This window comes from Lepisma saccharinum, chromosome 18 (genome assembly GCF_977018435.1).
Source record: "Lepisma saccharinum chromosome 18, izLepSacc3.1, whole genome shotgun sequence".
Taxonomy (NCBI): Eukaryota; Metazoa; Arthropoda; class Insecta; order Zygentoma; family Lepismatidae; genus Lepisma; species Lepisma saccharinum.
The window spans coordinates 11,361,648-11,374,024 of NC_139246.1; the positions used below are offsets into that span (position 1 = coordinate 11,361,648).

The 12,377-nt window shown below is 34.2% G+C and overlaps 1 protein-coding gene across 2 annotated transcripts in view; it reads left to right on the plus strand.

Annotated features, from left to right (window-relative positions):
* Positions 1-2,373, plus strand: part of Gos28 (golgi SNAP receptor complex member Gos28) — a 44,307-nt gene extending 41,934 nt beyond the window's left edge. For both annotated transcript variants that reach the window (XM_083139541.1, XM_083139542.1), the window contains one exon: positions 1,518-2,373. In XM_083139541.1, the coding sequence (XP_082995667.1) occupies positions 1,518-1,755 (238 nt within the window). In that variant the 3' untranslated portion in view covers positions 1,756-2,373. The remainder of the gene's footprint in view (positions 1-1,517) is intronic.
* Positions 2,374-12,377: the final 10,004 nt, after the last annotated feature.

Below are 12,377 nucleotides of genomic sequence, written 5' to 3' on the forward strand. Positions count from 1 at the left end.
ACTAATATACTTTTGCACCCCCCCCCCCCATTTTCTTCCTTCAAAATCCAGGCACTAATTCCAGGGCTTGGGATATAGAAGCATAGGCACCGACTCCATGGGGCTTGGGGGGGCTCGAGCCCCCCAGTGTTAATGATGTGGAGGCAGAGCCCCTCAAATAATTTTGCTTAAGAGGATCTAATGTATTATTTTGCTTCTCTTGTAAAGTTTACTCTGAATTGTGCAACATGAACTTAACTTTAAATACACATTTGAAATGTTCAAGACCATCAAATTTGGGGGGCTGAGACCGCTAAACCATCAACTTTTTTGGGGGGGGCTAGGAACGGAGTCAGCATAGCAGATGACTTATTACTATATACTAAGTATATAATTAAGAGTATTGTTAACATTTTTACTAAAAAGAGTTTCAAAATAACGAGGTGATATGACAATTATACCAGTATGTTGTTAAGTTTTTGAGTTTATTTAACACTGGCTTGCAGTAAAGTATGCAAGGAAAGCTTATGAAAAGTCTGTATTGCGAAAGCGGGAACGGCTATGATCAAAGGCATTATTGCTAAAGCATGGCATGCTATGTGTTTATTTATTATTGCAAAATTAAATTTAAAAAGTAAAATATTGTAGCAAGAACAAAAAAGTAAAACTATTTGCCTGCGATTGGTGTTAGCATTTATGTAAATAATTAAATAAAACTGTTAAATATTATAAATATTCGCTATTTTTATGGGTACGTCAACACTAAGGTTCTTTGCACCCATCACATGTCCTTTCTTTACAAGTCTGTTGCGGACATTAAAACACACCCATGCCCTCGACGGGACTCGAACCCGAGACCTCCGGATCAATGCGAGTTGAGGTGACCAGCCAACACGCTCGGCTACCGAGGCCGGCATAAAACTGTTACGTTGGCCTCTTAATGTAAATACATAGCCTACTTTTAAATAAAAATATTAATTGTTATCTAAAAAACAAATGAGCAGACACACGTTTTTCATGTTACATTTCATTTGCATGAGGAATATAATAGCTGCTTAAAAACTGCTATACGAAGACGTAATTTTTATTTTTAAAAAAGGGAGTGAGTGAGTCATTCATTCATTTATTTCAGTGATCAGAGCCCCTCCAATAATTTTGACAAGTCGGCACCCCTGTATAGAAGTAATATGGTATGTCCTGGTTGCAAATGTACATTTATCATTGGGAGGCATTTTTCAGCAGCACACTGACAATCCTTGAACAAGTAGATAGCTGTGAACAGCTAATTCTTTAAAAAAAATTACATAAACTAGATCACAGTTTTAAGTCCTTAGATTTTACCATCCCAATGCAGTAAAATGTTATGAATATTTCCCAGTTTGTAGATTTTATCAATTTTAAGTTCTTTCCTCCCTTAGATTTCATATATATGCCAAATGCAATAAAATAATATATTTACCTCTTACTACTTACGATAGATAACCTGAGATGTTGTATCACATGTAATAATTGCTATCATGTTGCTCTTTTTCTTGCAGTTCTGAACGGTTGATGGATGAACAAATTAGCATAGCAGTTGATACCAGAGAGCATCTAGTTTCTCAGCGCTTGGCATTTAAGAAATTCCAGACAAAAATCAATGATTTGTCAAATCGTTTTCCTGTCATCAATAGTCTCATCCAGCGAATCAACTTCCGCAAACGCCGAGACTCCGTCATCCTGGGAGTCGTGATTGGAACTTGCACCATTTTGCTTCTCCTATATGCGTTCCACTAGCAAGGAAAGGGAGTAAATGGAATATGTAATTGGAGGATATTAACCAAAGAACATTATGATGGCTTGTAGTGTAAATTCATAACTCTTGAATGAAAACTATAAATGGCTTTGAAGTAAAAACTACTAGATTGTAATCCATCAGGAGACATATCTCTACATAAAACATAAGATATTCACCCTTGTTGAATATCTTGTGTTACCTTACTTTATAGGAAAAGAACATGAAGATTGTTCTCGCATTCAATTTCTTCATGAGGAATAAAGCTGTTGCCGCAAGTGACTGATATTTCCAATGCAACAATCTGCTTCTATGGTGCTTTACTGTCTTCAGAAACTGTTAATGAAACTCTTTTTGTGATAATTTTACAAAGCAAAGCCAAAATATTTATGAATGAACTTGGTGTTGGACTCTGTTCAAGCCTTGAGGAGATTTTTTGTCATCTAATATTCAAGTTTGTCTGTCTGTTAGTAATTTGTATAATTTTTAACTATAAATTGAAAAAATGTGCACCCTAAGGGAACAAAGCTACAGGTTGTAGATAAATTGCATATAATTATAGGAAACATATTTATGTACTGTATATATGACAATGTAATAAAGGTATTATTTTACACTTGTGTCGTGATATTCATTGCAGTCATTTTGTATTTTGTATGTGACTTGAAGGTTGCAGATTTTTTTCCATTCCCATACCATACCCACATGGATGCATGATAGAAAAGTTCAAATCCCACTTGAAAATAGTTTCAGATCCATTTAGCATATTTGAGTATATAGCAGACTTAAAAGCCAGAATATTTAGTAAGTCATTTTTTTTTCAAATGATAGTAGTAAAATGTAACATAAGAAGAAAATAGATTGATACTAAAGCTTTTGTAAAACTTGCATTTCTAGTTCCCTTGCAAGGAAAGAAAAAACCATTACAAACTCACAGTAATAATGTAATTTTGTACATAAGTCACTGTGCACTTAGTAGGGTAGAGAGTCGATCACATTTATTACATTCTATAATCACATGAAAATAAATATCTGCTGTAGAAGTTCATTAAAAGACATTTTGATTTTGCCGGTAGGCAGTATAGTTGGAAATTAACCCTCAGAGGTGCAAGTAGACAGAGCTTGGGGCTAATTCCATTATCTATACTGTCTGAAATCCAGATTGGAAATAGGGAACAGTACCGTCATGACATAAAGAACGTCCAAACATTTTTGGTGGCGATGCCACGCTAATTGTGTCTATACAGAATTACATTCGTTATTTCGATGCCCTAAGCTTTGCATTGGAGTGAGATGCAGTGTGCTATTCAATCGTTATTGTCACTGAAGTGAAGAGTTTTTCATCCAAATTAGATAAAAAAAGAAAAGGTCATAAAATTCCAATAATCGGAATTAACATATTAAAGCAAAACAGCAGAGATGCTTGAAGGGGCTAAATAGCATATATTTACACAAGCAACACTAAACATTGTGTTGTTTGACCATTCCTAGCTGCTGTAGATTGACAATACAAAATGTTTGTTTCTACACTACGTTTTGTACTTTTTTCTTGTGAGTATGCATTAGGGGTACTCAATGGTGTAATTCAATGGTGGGTGTGTCAATTGGTGAAACACCCCAAATAATCCAGAGAAAGTTATTATGTATCACATGTACATCACATATATATACTGCTGGACAATGAAAACCGGACACTTTAATATTTGACATCTGAATTGCAATAACAGCTCGCAGGTATATTACAGAATGTTCGGCAGATCATGTAGTACCATATGCACCATTCATAGGCTCGGACTTTGTTTATGCATTCGTACTTAATTCAGTTTCTGCAACATTTAGTTAGCCCTTGTACCAGAGCTTTTATCGACCCATTGCGTTATCACAAAAAAATGCAAGTGTCCAGTTTTTTTTGTCCAGCAGTATATTATTGCACCATGCCCCATTCAATAATTTAACGGTAACATATACTTTCTTTGTTTTAAGCTGACATTTTCCCCTTGTACTTCCCTCCCCCCACTTTCAAAATAAAAATTATTGTAAAAAAAACACCCTAGAGGTTGCAGGAAGTGAAACAGATCAGGTTTTTTAAAATGTGTAATTATTGTCCTTGATAACTATATATATAAAGCAAATAATCATTTTTTAATTTCTACTAATGTTGTGAAGTGTGATATCATGTAAGAAGAAAGTGAATTATTAACAACAACTATGAATTCCTATGATTATGTAATGCGGTAAAGGTAAAGTAGAATTTTATGATTAACCATATCAGCCTTTGTTAGATCTAGGAAGATACCGTAAACATATTCTTTTCCTTCCCTGGCGTTGTAAATTTTTGATCGAAATTAGTGTAATCCATCATTTATTCTTTTGCTTTTCCTAAATCCGAATTGTGCATATGTTAGTATGTCCCCCCCAGAAACCCTATATTACTCTGTTGTACAGTCAACGGCAAAGATAATGGTAGGCAAATTGTCCACCGCTATTTTCATTACCCTTTTATTCTGCATCCTGTGTTGTTTTAAGGAAAGAAACTATGTTGGTTCAAAGCAGGCATTGTTCTCTGTTTCTTGGCGTCTTTATTTCAATTCATTGTCTTCACATTGTGTAATTCAGACCAAATGAAAATGGTGGTGGACAATTTGCCTACTGTTTCTTTCGCTGTTGGGTGTACATAACACATTGAAGTATCTTTGAGAACACGGGGAGGATTGACATTGGACAATAGTTTTCTACATGATTCTTGTTTCCTTTCTCGAAGATTGGTTTTACCCTTGCTATTTTAAATTCATTTGTAAATTTACCTGTTTTAAGTGAAAGACTACATATGTCTGTGAGTGGGTAAGATAAGATCTGTTTCCATCCACTTGATCATATTAGTACAAATAGCACTATGATATGGGATAGGTCAATTACGTGTATAATTTTGAGTACAAAGGAATTAATACATACTTAGACATATTAAAAAAATATGAAAAAGTATTAAATAACAAAAAATAGAAGAAAAATCAAGGTTGTGTCTATTAATGAAAAATATGATTTAAGTATTCCTCTGTGCTATAAAACAAATACTTCATTAGCAAGCTCTTTACTGTCATTTTAAATTTAGTTGGATTATGATTCTTGAATTCCTCTGGCAGTTTGTTATAAAGTTTTACACCTTGAAATCCTAGACCATTATGTGTTTTGGATGTGCGGAGAGTAGAAAGGTGGAGGGAATTATGCATACGAGTGCTGTATTTGTGTATGTCCAGATTGTTTGTGAAGATTTCAGAATTTGTATGAATAAAGTACAATGTTTCGAATATGTACAAACATCGAAGAGGTAATATTTGAAATTCATTGAAAATTTGTTTTGTTAGGCTTGAGAGGGATACATTTTTCATAATTTTTAATATCCTTTTTTGCCAAATAAAAATTTTCTGCATTTTGGGTGAACTTCCCCAGAAAGAGATACCATATGTAAGTACAGGTTGAATCTGTCCAAAATATAGTGTCCTTAAATCATTTAAAGATAAAAGATTTCTCAGGATTCTCATCATGTAGCAGAGCCTGCTTAACTTTTGAGTTATAATAGTAATTTGGATGTCCCAAGACAGGTTTGTGTCTATCCATACTCCTAAGAATTTTATTTGCATTAATGCTTTCTTTGACGACTTCATTGTTAATAATTATAGTGTTGGCACAAATCTTTATTAAGGAATTAGGGATGTCATCATGTCCAGCAGAATATTTATTTTTTAGTTTTTTTGATTTGATTAACTTCATCTGGATTTAAGGTCTCAAGAACATGGATTTGGAGTTGTTGTTTGTCTAGTATGGCGTTTCCTTTTGGTTGAGTGTTGGAAGGATGGGTATTAGTTTTTCCATATCCATTTTCAATGTTCTAATTTAAAAGAACTGATTATTCATCTATCGTGTTCCAACATAATTTCTCAGGTTAAAATCAAATGAAAAGCAATAATTTAACTAACATAACAACATAGAATACACAGACAGAGGGCACATGGATCTCACTTATCGCACAACACTCTAGCAACCTTGTGTTCTGACGTCACGGAAGAAAGCTTTTTAATTTTAGGCTAGATGCCTACGTTGTTAGGTTAGGCTAGCTAGTTAGCTAGTTAGTTCTCTTAGACTAAATAATAATTTTTCATTGTATTTATGCTAATGGAACCTAACCTAACCTTGTAGTCAATCCTCATCTGACGTCAGAACACAAGGTAGCAAAACTGTTGTGCGACAAGGAAGACTTGAGGGCACATTGCTTTGCATTCTATTTCGCATTCTAGTGGCCGCGGTGGCTCAGTCGGTAACGGAGGATAGTCTGTGGTGAAATATTAGCTAGTTGCGTAATATATAGTTACAGACAAATTCAAGCTTAAATTGTGGATTTAATCATCGTTTTTATTGTAAAAGTGTTCTGTGTTATTACAAGACAGTACATTTATTGAAACGTAAGTTAATATTAAATAATCTTGTGATTTAGAAGATAAATCAGTGTTAAATCTAGATAGCATGGAAGGCTCTGGGCCATCCAGATAAAGTTTCCTGCTTGTAAGAAATTCAACAAATTTCATTCAAGTGAGGGAAAATGTCTAGCGAGGAAATTATTAATCAAAGCAGAGAGGACGTCCAAATGGAGACGAATGAAGTAGTGGAAGTAAAAAAGGACATGTGTTCAAATAAAGACGGAGAAAATATGGATGTTGAATTGGTTGCTAAGCAACCAAGAAGTCAGAACACAAAACGAAATCGAGCAAAAGTTAGTGGAAAGGAGGAATCTATAAATGCTCCAAAAATTTTCAAAGCAAACGTATTAGAGCGTACAATGCAATCAAAGGACAATGTGAATAAAAATGACTTATTCTATCCTGGGCACGATGGCCCATATATTGTGCTTGTTGAAGGAGCGGAACACAACGTTGGTAGCTTTAGTGCTATTATGTTAGGTAGTCACTTAAGAGAAGCTAGAATTAAGGTGAATTATGTCAAGGCATCGGGTCCTAATCGTGCAAAGGTTTACTTTTTAACATCCAATGATGCAAATGACTTTTACTTGAACAAAGAGTTTCAGAAGAAGTATAAAGTAAATGTCAAGATCCCGAAGAGTCTTTTACACAGAATGGGACTAATATATGGGTTACCGTTACATATAAATTTAGAAGAAGTACAAGATGAAGCAGAGGCTGAGAGAAATCTTCCAATAATCAAAATGGAAAGAATGAAGAAGAAGATTTATCAAGAAAATGGGGAATTTGTGTTCAAACCGACCAAATTGATCAGCGTAACGTTTCAATCACAAAGGTTGCCCTCGCATGTAAAGCTACTCAGTAACATATTTCAGGTAAAACCTAAAATAAAATCTGTGATGCAGTGCAGGAATTGTTTCCGTTTCTCTCACACAAAGGATGTTTGTAAGTCCAAAGCGATATGTCCAAGGTGCGGTGATTATGAACATGATGATATATGTGCTTCAGTACCTAAATGCATAAATTGCTCAGGAAATCATCTTGCAACTGAGAGGTCGTGCAGTAAGTGGGAAGAGGAAAGAGAAATTCAGAAGGTGATAGCATATGAGGGCTGTTCATATCAAGAAGCAAAGAGAAACGTTAGTTCTAGTAGTTCATTTATGACCGAAAGAGACGATTATTCTTATGCAAACATACTACAAGATTTCCCAGAGTTAAAAACAACTAAAGCAGAGTCTACCTTTCTACAAGCTCCAAGTTCAGCAATTACAACAGGTAACAGATATGAGGTGCTGGCCACTCTAAGAGATGAGGAATCAGGAACATCAAGAAACTTATATTCGTGGAAATCTTCTCAACCTCATCTTCACAACATGAACAATAGTTATGCTGATCAAAGACTTGGGAAGATATTTAAAAGTAAAGAAGTTATGAAAAATAAAGGTATGCAAAATCTAAAGTCGTGTGACAATCCTCAAACCCAAAACGAACAAGAAAGACCAGATTATGTATTACTAAATTCCCAAAGCAGTCCAACGTCAGTGACAACAACGGAAAAACGAAAATTAAGAACTAGCATCCCACAATGTGACTCAAAAGCAAATAATGATTAGTTTATTACAAGTTATGGCGAAACTAACGTCGAACATAACTGTGGATGATAATCTTCAGAGAATTAAAAATATTCTAGTCGATTGTGCAAATATTACTTCACAGTTATTGAAACTTATTGAAGAGCTTGAATCATATGAAGATGCTCAACATTAAATATAATAATCAGTAAGTTATCACATGCAAAATATGTTTTTGTTTGTGCAATGGAATTTATGCTCGTTTCCTTCAAGAAAACTTGAACTCATGAAACTGATAGAAGAGCATCATCCTCTCATTATATGTGTGTGTGAAGTATGGGGGGATGGAAGAGTTTCAATTAAAATAAAAATTATCACGCAGTAATTAATCAAAAAGGCGGAAAAGGAGTGGGTATATTTGTACATGAAAGTCTGGCATTCCAACCCATATCATTTAATCCCAATTTAGTGATTCTTCGAGAATATCGGGTGGAAGTAGTGGGAATACAAGTGCAAATTTTGAATAAAATATTTACTATTATCTCGATCTATATACCATCTTCCTATACATCGCAAAAAATTGCAGTGAAACATTTAAGGTCTATGATTAATTCATTCAAGACTCCATTAATCATAACTGGAGATTTCAATTGCCACCACCCATTGTGGGGTCGACAGGCAGCAGATAAGTTGGGTCGAACTCTTGTTGAATGGATGGATGCGGAACAGTTAACTATAATAAATGATGGTTCACCTACTCATATGCCTAGAAATGGAAGTAATCCGTCATCTATAGACTTAACATTAATTTCAGAAAAGTATTGTGCAGACTTTACATGGGAAGCCGATGTGGACTTGAGAACAAGCGATCATTATCCATGTTATTTTTATCTGGCTTATTGCCATGAAAAAAATGAAAGAATATTAACTATTCGCAAATGGAAAGTATTCAAAGCTAATTGGTCTAATTATACTAAACTTTTAAATATTTATTTCTCAGAGGATGATGGATTAAAACCTGATAATATTACATACGAGGAGTTTGTAAAAATCATTTCGGCTGTGATGGACTTGAGCTGTCCCAGGGTGATAAAAAGTAGTCAGCAACACTTCCCAAAGATATACTGGTGGACAGAAGAGTGTGCTGAAGCAAAACTACATAGAGTCAAATTAGCAAGAATATACTCAAGACAACCAAATCCGGAGAACTGGATAGCATTCAGACGATCTGTGGCCAAATCAAAGAGATTATGCATAAAAGCAAAAAGAAAATCATGGAAATTATTTTGTGAAAATTTACACCCAAGCATGAAATTAGGATATGTGTGGAATAAGTTTAGGTCGCTCAAAAATCCTCGTACAGCAAATGTGGTCCCTTTGAAATCAAATTGGAAGACTGAATTTATTCAGAAACTCATACCTACAGTGTCAGACGGAGTAATTGAAACACCAAATGAATTATGTAGTTACACATCAAAACTACGTTCGGCAAAAGGTTTTGCAACTCCAATTTCAAAAGAGGAAATCTATGAAATCATCGGCAACAGTAAAGAATCTGCTCCAGGGATGGATGGAATTACTTATTCTATGATTAATCACCTTCCAGATGTAGCGTTAACGGCGATGTGCACAATTTTTAATAAATTCTTAAATAATGGAAAAGTACCAGAAGATTGGTCCAAACAGTTGATTATTCCAATTTTAAAAACAGGCAAGGACCCTCAAGTAGGTAAATCATATAGACCTATAGCTTTGACGTCAGTTATAGGAAAGATATTTGAGAAATTGATACAAAAAAGAATAGAATGGTTTTTAGAAAGCCAAAATATATTTCAGTTCGAACAAATAGGATTTCGAAAGGGATTAGGATGCCAAGACGGATTAATCACTCTTTCCTCGTATATTTTCGACTCACTGAAAAGAAACAGAATTGTATTAGCTGCATTCTTAGATGTAAGCGCAGCTTATGATAATGTAGATATTAATATCCTAATCCAAACAATACAACAGCTAAAAATACCTCACAACTATGTTTTGATATTATGGAAGTTACTCAGTAAAAGATCTGTATATTTCCACTTTTTCAGTGAAAGTAGAGGACCGTATTCAGCCTGCAAAGGGTTACCTCAAGGAAGTCCTTTAAGTCCTTTGTTATTCAACATATATATGATCGGGATGAAAAGGAAATTAATTCCAACAGTCAATTATCTTCAATATGCAGATGATATCTGTATCTATATGTCCACGACACAAATTCATACTGATTTTCCTGTTTTAGAGGAACAAATATTGGAAGTGCAAAAGTGGCTTGAAAGTAAAAAACTCTCCATTTCAATGGAAAAATCTAATATTACAATTTTTAGTAAAAAGGGAACACCTCCAATAGTTCACTCAATGTCCCGAAAAACAAGAATTCCCATTACATCCAGAGTAAAATATTTAGGTGTCATCTTGGATGAAAAACTAACTTGGAAGGACCAAATTAAAGCAATACAAGTCAAATCAGAAAAAGTGTTTAATTTGTTCAAAGCAATAGCAAATACTCAGTGGGGATGTCATCCTCGAGTTATGCTTTTATTTTACAAGAATTATTTTCGGCCTATGATAGATTATTCTCTATTGGCAATGTGTAACTTGACAGAAGGAAAATTGAATTCCATTGATGTCATACAGAGGAAATTCTTGAGAAGATGTTTAGGCGTTATGAACAGCACTCCAAACGTAGTAGTATACATGGAAGCGGGTGAATGTTCCATTTCATGTAGACAGAATATGTTAGCAGCAAATATGCTCTTCAAAGTGAAATCATATCGTGAGCATCCTTTCAACAATGTGCTAACAAATATGATACACTTACATGAAACAGGAAAAATAACAAACAGAAAATCTGCTATGTGGATAGAATTGTATAATTCGTTTTGTCAAGAATATCAGGATGTTCCACAGATGCGTTGAAGGCCTGTTTTTTCATTAGATTATCCTCAACAGTCTCTGGATAATATTCATTTCCCTCGTTATTCGCACATATCGGAATATTTTACTCAATGGCCAAGTTTTTATTTCATATACACAGATGGATCTAAAAGTGAGTCAGGAGTTGGATGTGCAGTGTACGATCCACAACATAAAACAGACCTATTATTTCGGCTTCCACAAGACTGTTCAATATTTACAGCAGAATCTTACGCAATTTACCAAGCTTTAATATATGTCCAAAAATTAAATTTACGAAAGTTCTTAATACTTACTGACTCGCAAAGTGCATTAAAGGGTCTTAAATCTTCTTACAAGAGTCTTTACAAATTATCCCCTTATATTATATTATAATGTTCTATATCTTCTCATGTTATATTTTTTTTGTGATTTTGATATAATACCAGAGTAAGACCCAATTTTCTACAATTTTTGGCTATATATTTTGTATTTGTAAAATCTATTAATGTAGTATTGTATTGTAATGTAAGTATTGACATGTCCTATATTACCATGTACTGTAATTTGTACACACCGGTAGTCCTTGGACGCAAATAATCTAAACTAAACTAAACTAAACTATTGCATACAATTAGTTCAAACAATACAAAAATCTGGAAAAACCATTGAGTTTTCTTGGGTTAAAGCTCATAGCAATATTACAGGTAATTCTCATGTAGATGAATGTGCAAAGAAAGCAGTGCGCCTTCCAAATATTACGAACTTATCATTATACTATACGGATCTTCTCCCTAGAGTAAAGAAGAAAATTCTGAATGAATGGTTTCATTGGTGTCGAAATGAACTTACAACAGTTGGAGAATCATACAGACAATTTGCTGAATTCAAAACACAAAAACCATGGTTTCATGATGTAAGTGCTACAAGAAATGTAATTGTATTAATTAATAGACTGAGAACGGGCCATTTGTGTACTAGGCAACATTTATCCAAAATTGGAATAATGAACAATAAGAAATGTGAATGTGGCTGGGAAAGTGCAGATGCGCAACATATAATACTGGAATGCTCAAAATATAATAGAGAGAGAAATATCTTGTATAAAACTTTAAATAATCTAAAGGTTCAGTTTCCAACAAATTTGTTAAGTTTAGTTGTTAATCCAGATGTGAGAATTGGTTATAGTTTGTTATCATTTTTAAGGAAGTGTAACATACAATTGTAAAAGGCAAAATGTTCTTAAAAAAAAAATCTAATATCTGTAAAATAGGGGGGATGGACTGATAATTTTATTGTAAAACAATTGTGTGTGTGTATTGTTATGGACAAAAAACGGCATAAAAGCTGTTAGGTTCCAAATAAAGGAATGAATGAATGAAATCAGTCGGTAACGCGTCTGACTACCAGGCTAAAGGTCCCGGGTTCGCTCCCCGGCCGGTTCAAATCCGGGAACTTTTCTAACGTTGGAAGCGGCCCCGGCAGTGATGTGCCGTAGACTATAAGTTTACGTCTACATGCGTTGTCTACACGTAATCTACGCGTAGATTACATTGGGTTGTAGTTTACAAAACTACGTAGACAATCTAAAGTGCATTTTCAAGGGTTTCATGAAAGGAAAGTGACATTTTCAACTATATTGGTTCCTAA